The sequence below is a fragment of the Lissotriton helveticus genome, chromosome 5_1, assembly GCF_964261635.1.
Source record: "Lissotriton helveticus chromosome 5_1, aLisHel1.1, whole genome shotgun sequence".
NCBI lineage: Eukaryota > Metazoa > Chordata > Amphibia > Caudata > Salamandridae > Lissotriton > Lissotriton helveticus.
The window spans coordinates 477,894,655-477,920,380 of NC_136065.1; the positions used below are offsets into that span (position 1 = coordinate 477,894,655).

Genomic DNA, 25,726 nt, shown 5'->3' on the forward strand with positions numbered 1-25,726 from the left:
GAGTTCTTGAGAGAATACCGAAGCACCCCTCACTGTACGACCCAGCGAAGCCCGTGGGCCCTCATGCCCTATGGCCCCCGCCGTGACCTGCTCCCCACCTGTCCGGGATGGTCACCACCTCAACAAGATAGGAGAGTGCGACATAACCAAGAGGCAAGTGTCCGACGCCACGCCACCCATAGGAGGCTTAGCCATGGAGCGACAGTCAGCCTGCGGAGCCGACGTCAGGGAGGGAAGTTCCAAACAAACTACGAGACTGGCACCTGGACGGTCACCACTAACCATGGCTCCAGGGTAACGGCACGTAGAGGAGCTGAGTAAGTGTCCATGAACATCTTGTGGTTCAAGTAAGTCCCACCAGAACAACGCCAGGAGACTGTCAGCAACCACCCAAGTCCCACGACCACTGATGGTCTAGTGGTCAAAGCTCACGCACCCACCACATCGGGACTAATAAAAGGAGGGTGGCTGCTCAGGGCGCGTCACTTCCGACTACCATACTAGCGTAGTCCGTGTGTGTTCTTTGCGCGCTCCAGCCCCCGCGCTAGCCCCATCCAACCCCGGGAGGCCATTGCATAATTTGGGGCCAACACACAACACTGACAACTCCAAAGATGCTGATGGCTTATGCTATGCTTTTAGCATAACTAGACACATTTTTAAAAAAAAGCCTCGTAGCAATTCACGCAGTACAGAGCTTCAAATTGTGCCCCAACCCTCGCAGTGAGCACCCCATGCCCTCTCTTGGCTGCTCCCAGGGGACTTACTACATGACACTCCTCTGGTCCGCTTGGTAAAAACAAAACAGAAACCCTCCCATGACAGCCCTGAGAACACTGCCCACCAGCCGTACTGCGTAAGGGAATACTTTTGTTTATTTCTACTTCCCAGCCAAAGCCAACACCAGACCCGACGTAGATCAGCCGGTCCGAAATTAAACAAACGGACTAAACTGAACGGCTAGAAGGTACAAACTCGGCTTGTCTGCGTGCTGCTGGTCAAATACTTCCGGGGAAAGTCAGAGAAATTGGGCGGTTTTTCCGGGGTAATAGGCGGGGTTTCCGGGTCAGATAGGCTGACTCTTCCGGGGAGGGCTCTTTTTACGAAACCAATCAACGTATAAAAGAGGCAGTACAGATGCTAAGCTCCTCCCTGTACCGCCCCTTACTATGTCAATCACTATAAACTAGGTTTTCTATTGCCGCTCCCTGCCTTCATCTACTGAAGTCGGTTTACAGTCGAAACAGTGGAACCGGATTTATAATATCTCTAGAGGCGGGAGGTAAGGCTCATTGTTCGGGAACCTCCCGCCGGCGCCGGGAGGGTTGGCACATATACCACATTTGTAAATTTATAAAACAACTTCTGCCTCTTCTTTTGTCACAATGGATTCTGAAGCATATACCGAGAATGGTGATTAGCATTTCCTTTGTGTCAATCATGAATGTGTATGCAGCTTCTGAACTACGAGGTGGGCTGCAGTGTTCACATGATGAACAATTTTTAAACTGCATGGTGCTCGTGGAAATGTATATTTTTTACAGTCCGAGTGAATGTATTTGTTTTTAGATATAGGACTCTGTATTGCTTTGATTTTAAATCTCACATCGTATTAGTGGAATGTCAAGTAAACATGTGACAAATGTGCTCTTTTTGTGCTAAAAGAACAAAGTTTGTTATACTTGTGAAACGGTTGCCAACCTGAGCAGCTGTGCTAAAATATGAAAAACGTAAAGTTTTCACAACAACCTTACAAGAATGAGAATCATATAATTTACATAAATGATTAATATATATGTTCACGAACTACACTGAAAACATATAATGAGTCGACCGCGGCGTGGGCTTCACGTTAATATAATTACAATCTGATTAACTCTACAGTTGAAAATCAAGTGGACAGTTCTAACAATAAGGGGGCTTGTACATTTGATCGCTTTTTGAATCCCGTAGTTGAAGCTCATGTTAACCTATTTCATAGCTAGATAGGAAGGTATATTGACAGTACCCCCTTTGTTTTTGTCTGTAGATCATATTTGTACAGTGGCAGTTAATCTGGTGGAGCCAATACATCCTGTACAGAAGAACACCAGTTTATCACATCATTTTCTAGTTTGCCATCTTTTCTTTATTTTTATTCTAATTTTGTTCTCAGTAGACCGTTCTACTATACCCTGATCCATTATTTTGTTTTAGTCTTAGGGTTAATCAACCAACATATAGCGCTAGTCGTTTTCTAGCCAACTGGAATGTAAAGTGTGCCGTTGTCTACTTGATTCTGATTTTATTTTTGAATGGGGCAACTCCTTAAACATAATTTTGCTTCTTCTGAAAATTTAGATGTGCATACTTCTGGCTTGCTTTCGCCTGATTGTCCAAAAAACGAATGCAATTGGGACAAGACCATGTAAAGTGGAGGAAATATAGGCCAATGTTTCCTTTTTTTGGACAAAGTCAAATGTGTTATGCAGGCTCTGTGTAGTATATCAAAATGTATGAGCCCAAACTTTGCTTTATTACCTCATTCATTTGGTGCATTTAGTCACCTTAGTCAATTTGTTTTCACTTCTATTGGACCAGGTGTTTCTGTATAGCAGTAATATCACATTCCTTAGACTACTCGTCTACTACCACATTTGAGGTTGTAGGAACAGGCGTTGGATCTAACCATGTGTTCTTAGCTGCCTATACATTCTATGATATGAATTATCTTTATTTGCACGAATAATCAAAATCTGTTCAAAGCATAATTAAAACCCAGTACATAAAAACGTCTCAAAGATTTATACAGACGTAAGATTACAGTTTACCGTAAAATGCATAGGATAAAATGCTATGAAAAGAAATGCCATTAAAATTGATGTATAAATAAGTAGTGCCATTTAAATGATTGAAGGCGATTCTATTATTATATATGACTAGGCTTTTCACTGAACTTGTATAAAACCTTTACCAGTCTAATGTTCAAGTGGGTGTTGACTGGATTTGACGCTGCCATAATGGCATGTCTGCACATTAAAAATAAAAGATCTGCCCATGAGCTCTGTGTGTTCTCTGTAGAGTGCTGGGCACAATCGTACTAGATGCATAAGGGTTTCTTTTCCAGCATTACATAGCCTGCAGGTAGAGGCTATAGGGCTTGTGAGACACTTAGGCAAAAGGTCCAAGGTTGGAAAAACCCCAAAGCTTTAGTGCATAAACTTCAGTTTGACACACTTTGAATAATTTGTGCTCAGAAATGCCTGGTGGCCTTTTGCATTATATGTGTTTACCACCCTCCAGGGATGCCTTCACCATGCTAACATGCTGTTATCCTCTAGTTTGCTGACCTGAGTGCTGATGGAACCACTTTTTTTAAACACTGCCTAAGTCAACTGCTGATTCCACAGATCCCTTGCCTGGAAAGTATCTAAGGACGGTTCTGGGAACCGAAGGTGCAAAAAGTTTCTCGGGCTTGTTCAGATTTCTTGCCTGTTAAAATTCTCCAGGGTGCCTTGCCTAGAGGTTCTTAGTTTGTGGCACAAAGTCAGAAATACCTTCTGTCTGGCTATTACTTGATTTAACATGCCAAATTCTAGGTGCACTTGCGCTGGGGAAGCTGTACTTGTAAGGCGAAAAGCAGATTTGTATATTTTGGCCGCCCATCCATTTAAGAAGCCAGCATCCTTCCCCCATCAGGATTTCACCCCCGTATGTTATTGATGGCAATAGCTTCACCTTTATGACCTGTAGGATTGGATCTAGGCTGGAGCCCCACAGATGTTTAGAGGCATTTGTAAAAGCACATTTTAGGGCTTGGGCTTTATTTCTGCATGATTCTTTTTGCTGTGTCAAGTTACTTTATGCATAAATCCAAACTCCTAAATACTTATCATAGCTCTAGTTTCTCCTGTGCCACACCCCCTTTTTGTTGACTCTCTTACCATAAACAACTGCTTTGGTTTTTGCCAAGTTCATTTCCAATAATAACTAACGGGTGGGAGGAGGGTCCAAGGGAATATTTAAATACCTAGACACAGTTACAGCCCCCTAAACAGAACATATAAACTACAAAAGAATAACTGTGGGTCTACGAAAAAGAATATATATCCAAGTAGTCTATGTGTGTCTTAACTGGCTCTTTGTGTCCATTATGTATACTACCAAGGCATACAACAGGGTATTACACTATGTGAAAAAATATCCATCAGTTACTCGAACTGTGCCGCCCTTTCCACAATTTGGACCACTTCACAGAGTGGAGAGTCCACGTTGTTGCCACTTCACCAAGATCTGATAGTGAAATGACTAACCCAGTGTGTATTGGGACTCAAGAGGTTAACAGCTAGCATGTGTTGGTAGCTGAAAGCAGTGCGTGAAAAATGTGAATAAAAAGAAAAGTGCTCTTTAAAATTGGAGAGTGAACACAAACAACACTTTATTCAATAGCCGTCCACTTCCAATAGGTAAAAACAATGTGAGTGCAAAGAATCAGTAGGTTTAGCAAATAGCTACTGATTTGATGTTTCAGGTCGACATATTTCTGCAGGTATTATGATCCACTCAGGTATCTACTGCTTCATCAGGACCACTATTGACTTTGCTACTGCTTTATACTACATACAAAATGAAAGAACAGAATAAATGATAAAGATATCACCTGCTCAATCCTTTCAGTCCTCCTTGAATGCGAGAGGAACGTGCTTCTCCTCACCTGGCTACAGCTCAGGATTATGGGGCACCGCTCTGTCCGTCGGTACTCCACGCAGCCAACCGGGCTGTTTTCACGCACTGCTTTCAGTTACCAACACATGCTAGCTGTTAACCTCTTGAGTCTCAATACACACTGGGTTAGTCATTTCACTACCCGATCTTGGTGAAGTGGCAACAACATGGACTCTCCACTCTGTGAAGTGGTGCAAATGATGTAAAGGGCGGCACAGTTCGAGTAACTGATGGATATTTTTTCACATAGTGTAATATCCTGTTGTATGCCTTGGTAGTATACATAATGGACACAAAGAGCCAGTTAAGACACACATAGACTACTTGGATATAAATTAATTTCCAAACCATTTGACCTAATATATTCCTCTAACTTATTTATTAGTCGCGGGTGTTCTCTTTTTTTCTTTTTCTAAAAAACTTAATATAACAAAACTATCTATATACCAAAGGTTGGATAGTAACTTTCCTCCCATTGTTTGCGTATGTTAATTGATTTGATCCAACGCCAATGTGAGATCTGATATATTAAGGTTGAATAGCAAGGAAGCAAGCACACAGCCTTGTTAGAGCCTAGCTGTAATATGCACCTTCCTGCTTACATAATTACCATCACTAAATATTATCCATATCCAGGTATTGGAGTATAGGAGTTCTATTGCCTCTAACAGTTTCCTTGGAATAGACAATGATTACAATTTTCTCCATAATTGACTTCTATGGACTTAAGTTTCACAATAAAGTAACCTCTAAATGAAAAATTAATACTTTTGATCTTTCTAAACACTCGTCCTATTTGATCATTCTTACGCAAGTTTGATTCTTAAATGCAACCAATTTTGCTAAGATCTACATTTCGACCACATCTTATGTGGGTTTTTAAAGGCAAACACTCTCATAGGATTCAGGAATATATTTCGTAGACAACATTTAATTAAAAAAAAAATCTTGCGTCATTACAAAGGTAGCAGTTAGATTAGCACATTATTTTCTAGGCACGCAGAGGTTTGTTTGAGATACTGCAGCTTTACTGAATTTGTAATTGCTTATGCTTTATAGTATGCTTAATTAGTGTATATCAAGGCAGTTGCATATTCACTATTTATGCGCCTATTTCGTTTTGGATTATGGAACCCATTTATGTCCAATAATCTGTTGACTGCAGTTAATTTGGTGTATTCAGCCGAGGCAATTTGAAATACGTAATGAAAGGCTGATGATACAAACACTGTGACCGAAAGGACAAAATAGTGCATCCATTTACAGGTCTACTCATTTCTCTTGGATCACTATACTCTCATGTTTTACGCATTCTCACACAGTAGAGTTGTTCTATTTTGGCAGAGAGATCATGATGTCTGCTTTCTTTAAATGATTATTGCATCTTACCAGTTTGATATTTGGGTGATCTTTAGTTGTAGTATTCAAACAAATGTAAACACTTATAAAAAAAAAATAGTTCAGTTGCATAATCAGATAGTTTGGGCAATCAAAAAAGCTGATGGATAGTTCCACATATTATTGTGCAAGGACTCCGGTCCTACAGTTGTAATCTTTCAGTGATGCTGAGGAGACACTATAATTATCGCTGTTACGTTGATAAGAAAAAGTGTTGATAGTGTTCCATGTCAGTGATAGGGGTCTCCCTAAGGCCTCTGGCACACTCCATCAGTTTGGGCACAAGTACGGCTTACTTATCAGCCTAATTGATCACAGTAAAGGGCTAAAGGGCCAGATAAACAACAAGGCCACTTAGACTGAACCTGCCCGCAGAACTCACCTGCACTGTAAGGCAAGACTGGACGACAGGAATGTGCCCTAGTAACGAGAGCCATGCTTTTTTTAGGTGCAGATTTTAAAAAATGGCAAGTTTGTCTCCTGCGACTTAAACATAGGGCTTTCCTCCTCAAAGGGTAGGTTCCTTGCTCCCAGTAACTGGAATATGCACTGTTTGTTTTTTTCAAACCCCGAGCAAATCAGTGTTTTTGTGGTAATATTAGAAGATTTGAGGATGGAAGTGTTTGCTTAGTTTTTGATGACACTATTCCCACATCTATTTGAGGAAAAATACATATTGCTAATAATGAATTTAATGACGCCACTCTTATGTGAAAGGCAGGTCTTAGTTCCCTGCATTATCTTTAAGCAGGTAGGAGAGTCTCGCCTTTCTGGTTGATTTATAGAAAAAGTACTTAATTATAAGAAGTCCCATTGACCTTTGCACTGTTTTCTTCCTGCCCTATTTCCTGGAAGACTGTTGTTCAGGATTGTCCGCATCCTTGGATGGATAGCTAGAATAAATAAGAGTGTTGAATATTTGTCAGAGGACAGTCAGTTGGGAATTACTGCCAAACAAATAGAAGAATGCTGGGCCAGTTGAAGGAATGAATACACGCGTGGGGGTTGTTCGCATCAGTTTGCTATTCTGGTCTCCTCACTTAAAGAAAGCAAAACAAGCCATGAATTGCATGAGAGCCCTGAAAACTGTATTCATTAATATACAATGTATATGCTTGAGCCAATTAAGTGAGTGTATTGTACAGATCGATTCTTATAATCACCTATACCACTGCTGTTTGAGTGTGGTCCTTTAGCCTAGCATCGACTGGAGGTCAAATCAGAATGTTCTTCGAATCTACGTTTTTAATTACTGTGCATCTGTCTTGGCAGGCAATGAACATAACATGCAAAGAAGCCAGGTGGTGATTTTTAGACTACCTTTTCATGACTATGTATTTTTTTTTAATTGTCAGTTGTGATTACTTTTTGCTTGTGTATATATATATTAATAGTGATTGTATATGCCCACCAATACAAATGCTATTAGTCTTAGAAGCACACGTCCAATCTGAAACATGTCTAAAGTTTTATATTAGGTATAGTTGTTTCTTGTTTTTGCTTGATTCAATTTTTAAGATGACTTGTATAAAGAGTTCTCCACTACAGTTCCTCAAAAGATGTTAAGTGCAAATATGCAGAAGTGAGACTTTATTACAAAAGAGCCAAACCGTACACCGTTAAAAGATGTACTTTTTGCATTGATATTACATATTTCATAAAACAAGCTGTTTACAAATGAATATATGTATTTGTTTAATGCCAGTGCAAGGTCATCTGAATTATTTATTGAAGAGTGTAAAACCCAAAACAACACGGAGCTGGGTTTTTATATTGGTTAAAAAATGTACTTCCGATTTGCTCTTTGATCGCGGTCTGAAGAAAAAAAAGTTGAATGAATGAAAACCGTTCTCTTGATGCCTGTGCAAAATACTCGTAAAAGGTTACCTTAGAATAATGGCTGGTATCACTTTGTGAAAGGGATAATAGGATGACTTGGTCTTATTCTGCTACTACGCTGGTTGCTTTTGATTATGCAACTAGTCGCTCTTCAGGAGAAAAAAGTACATTTACTTGTCAGACACCATGCTCCTCCTTTTTACAAATTTACTTAAATAAAATGACACGCATTTGTAAAAATACAGTCTTATCCCAAGAAAGAGGCTTGTCTGTCTTCCACTAATCACAATAGATGATGCTCATTACAGTAATACCTGTGTTTAATTAAACAGTCGTTTACTAACAAGAAAATGCTATTGATCATGCAGTACCCTGAAATAATGGACAGATTATACAAATCTATTAGTTGTGCGATTAGATTTTCAAAAAGTCAAACCTCTTTTATCGAATCCCAATTCGAATTTATCTTTTAAAGTACATTACTCTGAAAAGTGTCTTGAGTAGCTATTATCAGGACTGCATTGATACAGTTTCTTCAGTGAAGTTGATTTGAAGTGCTGCGCCATGAGCTGATTTATACTAAAGGTAGTGACAATAATTTGCTCTTGGGGTCCTATGTGCGTTTAATCCTCAGCACAGTGTTAGTACTTTGGTAATATGGGCTACAGCAGATCTGTGGCTCTTATTTTTTTTCCCTTGTGTGTAGCTGAGAGGGAATTGCAGCGTGATCATTTGACCAATCCTTACAGAGCAGCACCAGTGACCTCATGGAAAGAATGTTCTGTTTCGGTTGAACTGGTTCTCTTTTAGAGAAACTGAAAAGGATGACTGGACAGACAGTCACGCCTGAAGACCCACTTTGGAGCCATAACCATCTAAACTTGAGTCCAATTGGGTTTCGTTCTATAGAGCTACCAAGGGCCACTCTTAGGTTGTCTGGAAGGGGGCCAAGGTATTGGAGTCAAGACCATCCCAGGTAAGCTTACCCTTCTGTGAATCGCCTATAGCGAAATGGGGAAACACTCAACGTTTATTCCTCTGTATGGGCTTACATGCTCTGAATACATTCTATTTCATCCGTGTGCTCTTTAGTTGCTGGTAGATGACAGGCTGCGAGAAAGTTGGAACACACTCCCTTACTCAATCAAGACCAGTACCTCCCTCTGGTCCTTCCGAAAAAACCTCAAAACCTGGCTTTTTAACCTATGATCTCTTTAATCTTTGTACTTCAGCACCCATGTGGGGTAAACATTGCAGTTATTTAGCGCTGAGATGCTCTAGGGCCTTCGTTCGCGCTTTACAAATGTTGTTATAAATAAATAAAGTTGAACAATTGAAGAGTGAAGGTTGACGGAACGTGCACATGGTACTTTAGTACCAAAATGGTATTAGGAAGCAGGGTTATCTCATCTGATGCAAAGAGACATTTTTGTTATTCCCGTATCTGAGTATGGAGAAGTTCCTACCTTTGTCAGTATACTTTATGCTTTAGAAGGAGGAGCAAATGAAGAATGATTAGTGACTTTTCACATCAATGGTTGGGAAGCAAAGATCTCTCATCTGATGGAGGGATGCATTTTGTTTATCGTAGGAACTCTGGGTAGGTAGAAGCACATAACATAGTCATTAACTTGTATGCATTAGGAGGTGGCACCGGCCTGGCCCTAGGTTAAAGACTAATCTAGGAGCCCACAGCTACTGCATTACGTTTAAATGAAGTAGCTCATGGAATAGTCCAACTTCCACAGGGTTGGAGACGGCAGACATTCATGTGATCACTGAAGTACCATTAAAGGAGGTATACTATTGATATGCATTGGACCCCCACACTTTGCTGACCCACAGTATAAATCTTGCTGGATCCTAAATCAACATAAACGTTTTGTAAGATTACTGTGCTTAAACTACCCAATATGGCAGAGCACATCTGGAACTCTAGATGGGTAAATGTCTAGGAAAGGAAGGACCCCCAGTTAGGCTTAAAGAGTGGAAAGAGATGAGGCTGATTATGGAGCAGACTCGCTTCCAGTGAAATCATGCCAGTGGCCAAGTCTGCCAGGAAAGCAAGCCACAAAGGTAAAAATGGGACCAAGACGCGAAGGGTAGGCCTAAAGAAATGCCACATAGTGACCCTACTGTCTCCAGCACAATGTCACCCCCATGGAATTCAGGGAAAGGAATTTTTCTGTAGATATGAAAATAAATAATGATGCACAAAGCTATTGTTACGTTAAAAGTACCAATATCAATGAAGATTTGGAATGCAAGTATGTTAAATAATAAGCCCAGGAAATATTGCGCTGCTGAACAAGGTGAGTGAACGTTGTTCAGTGAGGGGAAAGCAGAGAGGAAGTTGACAAGGGGCAACTTCACCCATCCAAATCTTTTAAGTAGGCAATGTGAAGTCACAGTAAAAAGAAAGAAACTTGAGGTAATTGCGAGTCTGGTCTCCTGGATTGCCCTAGCACCTAAAGATATGTATTATCTGTAATGGTCTAGAGGATATTCAATCACGTTGACAATTTTCTTTATTAGGTTTCCAATCTTTGAAAAGACAGGTGCACAAATGCCGTGTTCAGTTCATTAATCATTGAGAATAATATAGTGTAGCATGATAGCTTGGTAAGCGACCAGAGGAAGCATAGCATAGATAAACAATGTAAAACAATTATATAAATCTGTTCCAAAATGTAAATCATAATAATTTTGATCAAGAAAAACTGGTAGAACACCTTTTGATGATCTTCCTTTTACTTGTTATGATCCTCTTTTGGTTCTTACTTTATTATGCAACTAGGAAGGTTGATTTTCATAGCTATATCCACTTCCCTGTTCATTTTCTGTCACCTATAACTAAAAGTATTTTTGTTTTATAGAAGGGATAAAATTATCCTAATGTTATTTGGAGTAAGGTCTGGAATTAGTGATTGAGGAAGTCATTTGCAGCACCTTGCTAATACCTGCCGTGGCACCCAACTGCAACCTTGTCAAGGGCTACTGAGAATATTTACATGTTTTTTTTTTTTTTTTTTTTACAAGCCAGTAACCACAAAGATTTGCTAGTGACACCTAGTGTTTATGTAAAGTGATCATTATCAGCCTGATCCACAAGAGGAACTTATGGTCTCACTCCCCTGGAATGCGAAAAGGCCCGTCAACAAGAAGTTAAGGAAACAATTGATTTCTGCCTAGGGCACAAGGCGCCGGGATCCGGCAGAATGCTGATCGATTTAATAAAGTCCAGTGTGGAATTATGGGCCCCCTTATTCACCAAGTTCTATGAAAATTGCGATCATAATAATCTACAGAAATCTTGGTCCTCCTCTGTAATTATCCTTATTTGTAAACCAGAAAATCGAGGGGTACCAAGATGTTACTCACCAATAAAATTTATCGACACTTCGTTCAGAGTACTCAGGTAAGTAATATACAGCAGGATGTGTGCTTGGGCCTCCATCAGTAATATCTTATATCTAACTCAATATGGTTTTAAGGAACAGATGGAGACAGTGGAGCAGTGCTTAAATTTGCAGCTAATCCTGAGTAAATAACAAGTGCCAAGCGCTGACCACTGTACCTAGCATTTATGGACCTATTGACCGCTTTTGATTCGGTCAGTTGCTCCAGGTGGTAGCATATCTTGCTAGAAATGGGTTTTGATTAATGTTTAGTGGAATCCGCACAAATCTGGTTGCAAGCTTAAGATATGGAGACTCCAGCGAGTCCATAGAGCCCTTTTCCTTGCCTAGAGGTGTATTGGGCCTGCCTTTAATTATTTTATATACTAATAATTTTACTCGTTTTCGGTAAACTCTGCAAGTAACATTCCCATGATCAGCAAAGCACTCTTGCAGGCATTGCTGTAATCGGATGATTCTATGCTGATCGCACATACACCTAATGCCTTGTGCTCCTTGGCCCATGCATTTGTTACTTTCACGACCAGCTTAAATCTTTTAAATCCCCTATCATGGTCTGTGCCCCCAAACTGAAGAGTTTCAGCTATTGTGTATGGAGCCAATAGTCTAACAGTTTCTTACTTGGGTATCTGTTCTGACTCATCCGGGCCATGGTCCTCCCATATTTTAACCTCTTGCTGTAAGTGTATTAGATCCTTAGGCTCGCTACTAAGTATGCTGCACCCTTCTGGATTCTTGGGGTCTTACTACCTACTTTGAAACCTACAAAAATCAGTATTTGTCAATCGCTGCATATAGTGCTGGGTTGGGGGTTCCCCCGACAGCACCAATTTACAGTAAGCGGAAAATTGTTTACTCCGGTGCTATCCATCTCCCCCCAATTGCACTTTTCACATGAGGAATTGGGTTTCAGATATCTGGAAGATAGTATATATGGGCCCCTTTAGCATTGTGGCTTTCAGTCTGGAATAACTCGGAGACCACTCTTAATGTTGCAATTATCAAGGACGGTTTAAGCCTTGATAAGGCCTCCAGCATTTCCTGGATGTTATTGTTTCAGGCACCCTGAATAGTATAGGCTTTTCCCACCTTTTTGATAATCGAACACCAATTGTTGCCCAGGATAAGAAAATCGTGAAGGCCCGGTTCCTGACAAGTAGTGGCCTTAAAAGGGAAAAGTCTGCTATCTTCAAACCAACTGTGGAGGAATATTGCCCTGAGTCCAGATGGAGTTATAGCATTTTACCAGAGTTTGGTGTTGAGCAAATGGGAAAGGTCTGTCTTATTTAGTTTCCGGGCTGGGACAGTTCTTTATCTACTTTGTTTTCAGCTGGATTTTTAACATGATTATTCATCCCAAACCTGCCTGTGTGATGGGGTTTCCACTCAGTTTTACGCATTGTAGAATTACCTGTCGGCATTTGCAATTACTTCAGAATGAAGAGGTTTGTCGTAGAGTAAGTGCATATTTAAAATGTGAATTTTTTTCTTCTGGGAATAGCATGCATGCTTTGGTGATGATTATTTAATTGTTTTACTCATTTAAATGGGTTTCACGCTGTGCATGTTACATTTTATGAAATGTGGTGCATTATCTTTTGTGTGCGTCTCAAACACAAAGTTGTTTGGCTGACATATGATTTCTCTCAGATGTTGTCCTTCAGCTAAGGTTGACAGGAAACCATCTATTAGTTGTAGTGTCTTAGTTGAATATTCTCTTTTTTTCATCCATGTATGCATTTGCAACGATATAATGATGTTTTATCCGAAATTTTAATAACATGTGAATGATTTTATCAAATGATTTTTCAAACTATGCAAAATTAAAATACACTTTTTACTTTGAAGCTCTCTGGACACTATTATTTGTTTTGCCTTGTAAATGATGCCAGTTACTAATCTGTATGCCTGGGTATGTTAGTTCGCAAATATATGTCCTTCAGCTAAGGTGCAGCATAAATGTAACGAGCATTTGCAAAGCCAATAGGTCTTGCCTATGCAAGACATATTGGCTCTGTCAATATGTTTTAGCCTTGTACACCAGCGTCGCTGCTGTTCAGCATGGCTAATAGTTAATCGAGTGAAGTAGAGTGTAGTGTCATAAAGTAGAGTGTAGTGGGGTGGGGTGGAGTGGAGTGGAGTGGAGTGGAGGGTAAGCATAGAGTGTTGTAGAGTGGAATTGCTTTTGGAGTGGCATATAATGAAGTAATGTAGGAGAGTGGAATGGCATAGAGTGCATGTTGTAGAATAGAGTGGAGCATAGTGGTGTTGAGGGAGTTGCGTAGAATGTCGTAAAGTGAAGTAGTGTCATAGCGTGTCATAGTGTCCTAGAGTGGAGTAGAGCATCATAGTGGGCTATCATGGGGTGTGGCGTGGTAGTGTAGACTAGAATGAAGAGGTATAAAGTACAGGGGTGCAGAATAGATTGGCGTAGATTTCATTGGCTTTGAGTAAAGTGGCGTAGAGTTAATTGGCCTAGAGTGCAGTGGTGCAGACTAGAGTACAGTAGCGTTGACGTAGAGTAAAGTGTTCCAGAGAAGAGTGCAGTGGTGTAGATTAGAGTGCAGTGGCATAGAGTAGATTGTAGCGGTGTAGAGTGTAGTGTAGTGGTGTAGAGGCCTAGAGTGCATTGGCGTAGAGTGCAGTAAATTGGCATAGAGTTGAGTGTTGTGGAGTGGCATAGAGTGCAGTAAGAAACAGTGCATTGTTGTAGAGTTCATTGGCATAGAGTGGTGCAGTGGCAAAGAGTGCAGTGGTGCATAGTAGAGTTTGGTAGATTGCACTGGTGTAGAGTGGTGCAGAGTAGAGCAGAGAGGCATAGAGTGAAGTAGCGTGGAGTGCACGTGGTGTGTTATGTTATGTTAAAATCATTTGTAGAGCGCACTTACATCAAGCGGTTTCATGGCGATATGGACGGGATGCAACAGTAGAATGGTGAGAAAAGCTTACTTGTATCCCTGAGAGAACAGAAGGGTTTTAAGGAGAGTTCTGAACTGGGTGTAGGAGACTACTGATGTGAATTCCGTGGGGAGGGAGTTCCAGAATTGAGGGGCCACGAGGGAAAATCTAAGACCACCATGTTTTTTTCTGTTTGACAATGGGGAGGATGAGCAGGTTCAAGTGGGAGGAACGAAGTTCGCGAACAGGAGTATAACGCTGTATCAAGGAGGAGATAAATGCCGGCCGTGGCCGGCCAGGGCTTTGAAGATAGTACATCCCAGTTTAAATGCACAGCGTTTGGCCACCGGGAGCCAGTGAAGGCTCTTAATTAAAGGGCAGACGTGTTGATATCTGGGTTGATGGAAAATGAGCCTAGCTGCTTGGTTTTGAGCCTGTTGTAGGCGATGGAGCTGGTATGCTGGGATGCCAACATAGAGTGAGTTGGCATAATCAATGTGGGAGATGACCAGGGCCAGAAGGACTAAAGTTAAAGCTTCCGTGGTTTGGACTCTACAAATTTTCCGGACTCTTCGTAGGTGGAAGAAGCAGGATGATACTCCGCGCCAATCTGGCATTTTCTATTATAACCCCTAGACTTTTTACGGATTCAGCTGGGCAAGGAGGATTGCCTAGGAGAGGAGTCCAGAAGTTAGAGTTCCAAGGATTGGAAGTGCCTCCGGTCAGGATCAGCTCAGTCTTGTCAGGGTTGAGATTTAGCTGACTGGCATACATCCAGTCGCTAATGAGGTTCATGATGGATTGAAAGTTGGAAACTGAGGTAGTAGAAGAATCAATATCGAACACCAGCTGAAGGTCATCGGCATAGTTGAAAGCGGCAACTTTACTGTTGCGTAGAGACCGGATCAGGGGTGACATGTATAAATTAAAAAGAAGGGGTGAAAGAGAGGACCCTTGGGGAACTCCGCACGTTAGCCTAACCTTCTCAGCCGAGAAGTTGGCGAGACGAACTGCCTGGAAACAATTGTCCAAGAAGGGGGGAGATCCACCGCAGGGCCAGTCCCCAGATTCCAGCATTGTTAACACGGTCGATCAGGAGATCATGATCGACCGTGTCAAAGGCAGCAGACAAATCCAGGGGTACCAGAGCCTGGGGGATGTTTATATCACCCCCCTTCCAAAGTTCATCCATGACTGCTAGGATGATCAGCTCTGTAGTGCGTGCTGGTCTAAATCCTGCTTGCTGAGAGTCAAGAAATTGTGAATGTTCGATAAAAGAGCTGAGGCAGTTAGCTACATGAGCTTCTAAAATCTTACTAAGGTAGGGGAGTAACGAAATAGGGCGGAAGTTCAGTATCAAGGGGTCAGCGTTAGGTTTCTTCAGGATAAGAACAATTTCGGCAAGTTTAAAAGTGCCGGGGACAATGCCTTGTCTGAGAGAATTGTTGAGGAGTGCAAGTGGGGGGTCTGGGCAAGTGGAAAAAGCTTCTCGTAAAATGTGTGGGGGGCAGCAATCTGTGTGGGAGCCTGAACCAGCTTTTTTTTAGTAGGGCCAGGAACTCCTCTCTAGACGTCCAAGGTATTTGATCCAGCACCTGGGAATTTTTAAAAGGAGGGGGAGAGGTTGTTGAAAGAACAGGGGGGTGGGGGGAATGTTGCTTTTGATGGTGGCAATTTCATCCATGAAATACGAATTTAGAGAGTCGCAAAGTATTTGTGAGGGCACAGGTTTAGCTATCACTCTGACTGGTTGTGAAAGTTCGACTATGGAAAAGATGTCTTTAGTCTTAGTGGCTGAGTTTGTAATTTTCAGGGAGAAGTATGATGTCTTTGTCTCAAGGATGGCGTTTTTATAGCCTTGTAACAGAATAGTGTAGGTGGCTTTTTTTTTTCCGGGGCATAATCTCGTCTCCATCTGCGCTCGGCTTGCCTAAGTGCTAATTTCTTTGTTTTCAGCTCGTCGGAGAACCAACGGTGAGCATCGTGAGTTTTGCTAAACCACAGTAAAATTTAAGGTACCATTTCTTTGCAGCATCATTTAGTAACATGTTGATGCATACCAGTATTTCCCAAAAATATTCATAATGGAAAATCATTGTAACCAGTTTCAGTAAGGGAAACAAAAATAAACAAGCATTGGCAAAGCCAGTAGGTCTGAAATTGGTGGGCGGTTTTTAAATGTTGTCAATTTGTGACTTGTTTTGGCATGGTTTTTGTATTGGTGTGGGAGCTGCTAGGCCCCCACCATTATAACAAACATTGGCAAAAGCAAAATTTGTTTTTGGTCTCAAAAAGCACACGCTACCAAAGTTACTGGCACTGATCAAAACTATTTTGTGTGCCAATATGCTCCTTGTGAAAGAGCAGAATGCTGACACTCACCGTGAATCCAGAAGATACAGTGAGAGAAACAATTTTAATAAACTCAAAAAAAAAAAGGTCATGGTCAACGCCAGACCAAATTAGGGGGCCAATTATTATAGAAAGTCTCAAAAGTGCACCCATGGTATATGTCCTTGCATTAAGTGCAGCTTTACGGCTTTTGTAAATTCTCAAGGATTTACAGAGGTAGGTCAAGAAACAGTACTAGAAAATGTTTGTGAACTGTATTTTAGCATGAGCAAATATGCATGTGTAGATTTACTCATGAGAAAATCTTAGTGTTTGCAAGTTCATGTTCCCTCCAGCCACTTTTTTCCCAGTTCTGGAAGAAGGTTTATGTCTGACATTGTCAGGAGTAAATTGCCAACATTTCTCAGTATGGGAACAGATTAGAAAAGAGTTGTTGAAAACCCTTAAAACATGCAAGTTAGTAGGTTTGCACAGACTCAAAAGGGCATTCTAACCCTGGAACTATTGCTTACTTCAGCCCCACTTTGTAGATCTGCGGAAACGTGGCAACATAAGGGGATTGCATGTATTCAAACACTACTATGGTATGAGCCCTGGCATAATCAGATAGGCTGTATCAGATCTCTTATATAATGAGATTGCTGCTATAATTTGTCGCTGCACTACATGACATCAAAGGGACAAGTGGATTTTGTTACAGGACAAGTAGATTTAGGAAGCAACCTACCCCATGGACAAGTAGATATCTTATTAAATTCCGCAACGCCTGTATGAAATGCTCTAGATGAGACTCGTGCTTTATCTAATGTGGGTAAAGCCTTAGTCAATTTTTGCCAACTGAATTTGATCAGGTAAACCAATGGCAAAAGTTCAACTGGATGTAGCTTGATGTTGGAAAAGATTTAGCCTAGACTATGACCTGCTTGATGTGATGAATTAAACAGATGCTGGGAAAGCCTCAATATTAAAATCACCTAGGACTATGAAATGGGCATATTTACGGGACCAGGAAGCCAGGGCACTACCCAAGGATCAAAGACAAGGGCCGGCATATCCCTGTGGGCTATAGATAAGTGCTCCGGCTACCGATTGGGAGGGGGAGAGGGTGAGGCGAAAGGCTAACCCTTCTGTACCTTCCAACTCCTCAAGTAGGATGGGCATGCAATCATTCATTTCTATGGACTGTTGCACCCCCGCCCTTAATGCTGTCTTTCCTAAGGATTTTATAGCCATTAGGCTGCTGCTATTGTTGGATGAAAGAATGATTTATGCCATGTTTCTGTTAGAACTAAGAAATCAGGCTTCTCTTCATTCAAGACATCGAATACTTTGGTTTCATACTTCTGTAATGAGCGAACATTCACTATGCTACACAAAACTACATGTTTGTCAAACACTTCGCATGATTAGTGACTGCAGCCTGTATTTTTACTGAAGGTTTTGGTGTCCAGTGACAATGTGTGCAGGAAAACCTATCAGAAAAGAGGGGAGGAATTGAGAGATCATCCAGACCAAGAGGCCATGCTAAGCAGTGCACTGCCCTCATATGTAATACGCTGCCTACCTTCTGTGGAGCAGCGGACAGTGGCTGGCACTGGCCGCTTCCGGGATGCTGATGGGCACAGACGGGCTTGCCTTAGGCATGCCAGCAGCGCAGGTGCGCTACCATTATCGAGATAAGGGCCCGGAACTATTGTAGACTCTACCTACAAGGGTTCACCTCTTTAGCCAAGAGAAATGCCCCCCGGCACGTCTATCATCGCCCAAGAAAATACATTGTTAAAATCAACAGAATTGTATTTTTAAAAAGTTCTACAAGCTTTACTGGCTGAAAAATTACTGTCCGGCTTAGAATCAGTTTTCCTGCACAAATAGGAACTTGCACCCAAAACTGAATTAGCACTTGTATTCTAAATATTTATTAATTTGTATCTGTTTGTTTATGTTGTGTGTATGGATGAGGTATATGGACTTGTTAAAAGTATTGTTAATGTAGCCAAAACGTTTGCTTATATAGAATGTTAGATCCTATTAACAGATCCAGAACTTACATTTTTCTGGTCTTTAAAATCTGGCTTCCTGCAAGCAAAATTCCATATTCAATTACTGTCAGTGATTGTGCGTTTTTTGTTAGGCAAAGGTTATAATTTTATATGCACTGTGAATTAACTTATTTATCTGAAGTGACATAGACCAACATGCAGAGTCTTGTAAAACAAAATCGTAGGCAATTACTTGTCAAATATACTTTAATGTTGAGAAATAATTAACAAGATTGAACTTGTAAAAGTAAACTGAAGCAAAAAAAATCTAAAACAAACCAGTATGATGACTCTGCAGGTTACTTAATTCTATATCATCAGGTATACAGTTTACAGTCTTGGACATTTCACCTAACTAATTAGGTGTGTTAGTATAATTATCGCTATTAAAGGTGGCCAAGATTACAATTTAAAACATGCATTAGGTCACACAACATTCCACTGACTGGGAGAACGTCCCTTCACCAGTATCACTTCAGCTGGCCAGATCCTGGAAACGTTGTATTCAGTTTCCCTCCATTGCTGGCTGCAGCTTTAATTACATAGACTAGCATAGACCTGTGTATGTGGTTAGAGTACTATATTCCTAATCACTGAAATGATTGCATAGTCTTCAATGTAATCATTGGTTGCAGTATTGGTACGGTACACAAGACACATTGAGTGATTGTTCATTTGCTTATTCTCCCCCTCTTTGGGTAAGATATGTTTCTAAATCTTTGGAGAACATTTTTTTTTTTTTTTTTAAACCTTTATTATCAGAAAAGTCATACAAATACAGACCCACAACCCCCCAGGGGCAGTCAGTAATAATCCGCAACACAGTCGAAAACAGTACAAGGCCCATCAACCCCTGGAATCAATCGCAATGTTTACACGTCAATAAACAGGGTTGGCGGCTGTAAGGGGATAATAAAAAGGTTTCACATTTTATATTTTAAACAAAACAACACAGAAACAAAGTCCGAGGTAAGATTGTTGTTGAAGTGACCATCTCCACCAGCAGGGGGGGAAAGCCAGCCAAGAAGGCTGGTCTAAAGAAGGATAAGTCCTAAGGGGGCGGAAAGAAGGGCCAAGAGTGGACAAGCAGACAGTGTGGTATAGGAGAAGGATGCATGGAAAGCGAGGTCACGGAGACAGAGGGGTAGCAACGGGATCTACGGAGGGGGGGGTACAAATCAGGAGAACAATTTTTATGCAACAGTCTCTAGAGGGGATTTGGTAATTAAATACTGTAAGATGACTCCATTTGTTAAACACTCAATTCCAACATCGGGTGTAGCGTGTAGGCCACACGTTCGAATTTTCAGTGAAAACCAAGTATTACACAGATGGTGCCTGATGGTTATGTGCTGTCCCTAGTGTTTTATTTTACGCAGTGTTCAGCAACAATCTTAAACGCTAAGCAGGCACACGTTTAGTGTTTTGTTTCTTAATGCAGAAACATTGTTTAATGATCAGGAACTTCTATCGGGGCTCTGCCTGAAGGGGAGTTAAAATGATGGCTGGGAGTCCACTAATTCTTGTTGTATTTTCAACAATACGTTTATTTAGTCTATTTTTTTTGGCTTAGGTCGATATTTTTCTTTTTGCAATTTGTGAAAAGTAGCCCATAAATAAGCCAGGAAAATTAGTGGGCTAGCCCGCCCTATATTATGTGGTCACTCTGGTACTAATATGGAGGCAAGCTGGCTTCCCACCAAAATATGGCAAGTCAGCTTGCCCCATATCAGTAGGCACATATGGTCATTTAAAACTAAATCTGCTTTTCAAATCCCATGGGAACACGTAGGAGAGCACCGTTTTTGGTAGATTTGATGATGCAAGTGTAGAAAAGATGAGTATGAAGAGCGAATGTGAGATACTCTTCCCCTGCCACGTCGTGGGACTCCTTTATTTTTATAACCTAAAAATGTAGCCCGCAGTTACATGATGAGTGTGAGATGGGGCATTTGTTTGAGAATCCAGTGTTAGTTGAATTTGAGACAGCACAGATGCATTTTGATAGACACTGGGGTGAATTCTAATAATTGAAGGATGATTTCCCAGTGCGGGCTCCAGAATCAAAGATGCTTGGGGAGTTGTTGAAGCTGTCGCAGGATGGCCATGTGATATCACTTCTGGATATTGAGGGATGATGGATCCAGATTGCCGTTGGCCTTAAAATGTAAATGGGACTTCGACTGTGAGATGCCACTTTCTGACATGGTGTGGACTTGGACCTGTCAGCTCTTAGAGGAGGTATTGGGAAATGCCCAATTTAAGCTTGCCCAGTAGTTTTCTCCCTAGAACATATCATACTCAGAAGATTGTCCACAACAGGTCTTCCTGCTCCGGATGATGGACATAATGGCCTGAATTATACATATGATGTGGTCATAAATGATAGTCAGTGAATATTGTAAGTGTTTATCCAGCTGAATGATGTGACTCGAAGGTTGAATAGAAGTACTGTCAAACATTGTACACTGGTACTTCTCTCAAGAGTATGCAAGGTATTGCTGCAGCATAAGTTTGTTGTCCTTCGCATAATTAACATACATTGAAAGTAGGTGTCTATTCCCCCACTGACTAAGTGGCCTCCACATGTGCTGGAGTGGGCTGAGGCAAAAGAGTACCATACATTCACAGCTAGAAGCAATGCTGAACTGGATCAGGGCTTAGTTACATAGTGAATACCAATGCTTCATTTAATACATCCACCTGATATTCTGAATTTGATTCACACACACCTCCCTGACAACAATGTGAATCCTGTGTTGTTGTTAAATTATAGTATGATAATGGAGAACCTTACAATCCACACATACCTTCTGGCTATTGTAACTCATCCACAGGATGCATGATACTTCAGTGCTTTACATGGTTATTTGTCTTCAGTGCTGAGTTAATCAATAAAGAGTGGAAAAAAAGGTCAAATAAATTCCTGAAATGATAGCCGGCTTATATTGAAGCCGCTGAAATTCTTAGGATATCATTCATCATCCTCATCATCCATCCCGGAGTCGAAGAACAGACAATATAATTGTAATTTCCAGGACTGTTACATCATCTGCCTGTAGTAAACTTGAAATAAAAATAACCTGTATTTACCTACTCCTTAAAATTATAAATAAGTTAGACACACAAGCTGTGTTGTGTTGGGTATGTTATTTGTAGTTTTGAATCACAGGATATTGAGTGAACTAAGTGCTGCACCATGTTGTCCAAGTGACGGAATTCTTGTTATTTTGGCTAATCACTTGGATTATTGGGGTAGGTACCTTTTCACATTAAAAATTTATTATTGACTAACTATTGACACACTAGTAGTCGGAGTGTTGCGCAAGTTGATTTGGCAAATTTTCCAGGCGAAATACTATCTGGACAGAGGTTTCAAAGTACAGTAAAATTAATTTATAAGACACAATAAATGTGAAGGTCCTTCCTCTTGGAACCCTGTTAGCAGGAGGGAGATATGGGAGTGCAGTGAGGTCTAAACTTTTACCACCCGTTGTTATAGGCATTTGTATGAAGGTGCATTTGCCAGAACAGTCAGGGAAGTGCCTTTTCTCTATATTACATACCCAGAACTGGTGAGGTTTGAAATTGTTTTTGTTTGGTTTAAGTCAAGAAGATAAGGAAAGTGCCAAGGGGCTGCACACTTTCTGAAAGCAGCAATACAGTGCTTGATCAGAAAAGTACCAACCTAATGGGCTTTTGCTGCAGAAGGATTTGCTGTATTGTTTTCTTAAATGTCAATGTTTCCAGGTGGGAAAGGTCATTGCTGCAATTTGCATCACCATATGCAGTCCATTTTTATGTTGGCTTTACGTTCAGGTAGATGATCATATTTGTTAGGTTCGCCATCTTAAAAAATGCAACAGTGGTAAAAGGATACATTTATCAATATTATGGTTTCAAACCATTGTGTTCTAGAGAAGGCTCACCTGTGCATTGTACAGCTCTGTTAAATTGCTTGCTTTCAAACTAGTTCTGTGAGTGGTGCATTTGCAAATACCAGCTAACAAAGGTTCTGTACAACTGTGCAGGTCATTTACTAGTTTGCATAAACCCTTTGTAGCCAAAGTCCACTTTCTGAATCATTCTTATGATGTCTACTTTTGCGTGGGCATGGAGAACTCCCAGCAGTAACTTCAGTTACTGCTTTAATAAAAGATAGTTATGTGTCTTCGTGCCCAACATGCAAGTAAAGTGAGATCCCCTTTGAAAGCATGTCAAGTATTGCAGCATGCCCTTGTGATTAGTGAAGCCATTGCGATATATGTCCGAGTTTAAGATTGTATAAATTGGTGTGTGGTTTTATTCTTCCAAGGGGAAAACTAACAAAGTCAGTTAATCTGTGGCAAGAATGACCCGGATTATGGGAATTTTAAGGATTTGAGTTACTTCTCTTACCAAATTTTCAAGTAATGTATAGATGGTATCCCAACTTCTTGGCAGCTTTTTAGTACATTCATGGGTAGCCAGTTTATCTTTGACTCATTCCTTAATATTTTATCACTATACACTCCTGGTTAGACACTGTTGTTGAGACTTATAGAATCTGTGTTAACCTTTATGCAGATAAACACAATTTTGTTTTCATCTTTACATGAGCATTTCTGTTGTATTTGGATACAGTAAAGAAAATGTCTTCCCTTGGTAAGCCGTTCTCTAATAGGACCACCCAAAATTAGTATCCTGGCCAATCTAGTATTGGGCCCACTATATTTCTTCGCTCACTAATACACTTAAACAATAGTAGTGAGGTTCATTCTTTATCATTATAAAATTATATTTGTACAGATACAATTAAATATTTAAAAACAACTCATAAAGAGCCACGTGTTAAAATTTCACAAAACAAATTCATAAAGTACAATTTATAATACACATAAATTCAAAAAACAATATAATCAATTGGCATTTAACAGTTGTAAAACTAGAAGATAAGAAAAAGAGAGGAGAGACATACAAGAGACATTAGACTTGTCAATTATTGCACGTGTCTGGGATTTCACATAAACACAATCCTGAGAATATGTAATTATTCATCTACAGGCTAGGTTTTTACTGCCTTGATCGTGCGGTAGGGCGTCAACGCGTTTCGATGGTTTTATTGATATGTTACCATCTTTATCAAGACTATAGTGATAAGTCTCTCCTACTTATTTGGCACTGGTTATTTGGCACTGGTTGGTTGCCCGTGATATAGGTTTCCTTTTACATATTACAGGGTTTCATAATTTTTCTGCTTGGGTGATCGTGTTTTCGTCCTGGTCTATATATGCATTATATCTTCATTCTTAATCCTGTTTTGTTAGTGTCAGGAAGTTGTTCCTCTCGCACTCTCTTTATAAAAAACGGACCCGTGTTCCCTTCAGTTTATAATTCTAGGCAGTAATTAATCCATTACTCTGTCTTCTGTTCGGAGTTTGCTGGCAAATTCTCAAATTGCTGAAGTATTATATACAGTGTCCCTATTGTAGGGATATTCTTGCCTCTGCTCTCCTCAGGGGCGGGTACCTGTTTTTTTTCCTTTATCTGCACGTTCCGATAAGAGGTCGGACCCTGGTTTCCCACGCCCCTCGTATTCCTTAGGTTATCAGCAGAGCCGGAGCCGATCGCCTTGCGTCCAGAAAGGAAACCTATATCACGGGCAACCAACCAGTGCCAAATAACCAGTGCCAAATAAGTAGGAGAGACTTATCACTATAGTCTTGATAAAGATGAAAACATATCAATAAAACCATCGAAACGCGTCGACGCCCTACCGCACGATCAAGGGAGTAAAAACCTAGCCTGTAGATGAATAATTACATATTCTCAGGATTGTGTTTATGTGAAATCCCAGACACGTGCAATAATTATTGACAAGTCGAAGTCTCTTGTATGTCTCTCCTCTCTTTTTTTTTCTTATCTTCTAGTTTTACAAATGTTAAATGCCAATTGATTATATTGTTTTTTGAATTTATGTGTATTATAAATTGTACTTTATGAATTTGTTTTGTGAAATTTTAACACGTGGCTCTTTATGAGTTGTTTTTAAATATTTAATTGTATCTCTACAAATATAATTTTATAATAATAAAGAATGAACCTCATTACTATTGTTTAAGTGTATTAGTGAGCGAAGAAATATAGTGGGCCCAATACTAGATTGGCCAGGATACTAATTCTGGGTGGTCCTATTAGAGAACGGCTTACCAAGGGAAGACATTTTCTTTACTGTTACAGTACCCTATTCCCCTGGTTGTAAACGGGTCTCTCTCAATTTTGAAACACAAGTATTTGGATACAGACACTGAGCACCACTTAAAACATATGTTTTGTTTTGTCCTGAAACCACTAGCCCTCTCTGTTTCTGAAATCTGGAGTTGGACTTCATTAAATGTAGTAAACAGTTGTCTCTCTGTGGAGAGATTAGTACACCAAGACAAGTTGCTTTGATGTCATACTTGTTCCGTGTACTGTTTCAGTTTCTCCTCAGATAACCATCAGTTTGCCCTCACCATTTCTAACTTTCAGGAACATTCACTTTCTGGCATAGATTAGCCCCACTAAATGGTGCTTTTTACCTTGTCTAGTTTTGGGTGCTCCAAATCTTATTATTGTGTTTGTTTCTGTTGAATCAGGTCCTTGTAAATGCAGAAGTAGCCTTAAGAGTTGCAAACATGTGAAGACTGAAATATTAGGGATTCCAAGCGTTGAAGGTAAGCAATCAACTCCTTTGCAACATTTTCCTATAAACTGCTATAGATAATTTTCAGCACTATATCTGTTGCACACAAAACATCCAAAAAAGGAATGTTAAGTTACTTTTCTAGAGAATTTCTGCGAGTATCGCACAATTTTCATATCTTCATGAGACTACCTGTAAATAAATGCGTATAAATCTCAGCTTTACCTTCTGTTTAATCAATATAGTGTCTTTGTCCTTGATGTAAATTCTGATCTTTTTGCCCAGCCTAACCCACCAGCATAACTCAATATAATTAGCACTTAGTTACAGTTTCCACTGCTTGACAATCTCTTCTTTACTATACATTTATAGCTCTCTTACGAATTGTCTTCAGTGCCTGTAAGCAGATT

The 25,726-nt window shown here is 40.3% G+C and overlaps 1 protein-coding gene across 8 annotated transcripts in view; it reads left to right on the forward strand.

Moving 5' to 3' along the window:
* Positions 1-1,156: 1,156 nt before the first annotated feature.
* The window catches only part of PRDM2 (PR/SET domain 2), a 404,374-nt gene continuing 379,804 nt past the window's right edge, over positions 1,157-25,726 (forward strand). For 4 of the 8 annotated variants that reach the window (XM_078642772.1, XM_078642773.1, XM_078642775.1 and 1 more), the window contains exons 1-2: positions 1,157-1,282; positions 25,270-25,347. Coding sequence is in view for 2 of the 8 variants with exons in the window: in XM_078642770.1 (XP_078498896.1) it covers positions 1,411-1,471; positions 25,270-25,347 (139 nt within the window). In the remaining 6 variants the exon portion in view is untranslated. Of the gene's footprint in view, positions 1,283-1,348; positions 1,472-25,269; positions 25,348-25,726 lie in introns of those variants that run through there. The other 4 variants (XM_078642778.1, XM_078642771.1, XM_078642770.1 and 1 more) reach the window with 4 other exon arrangements.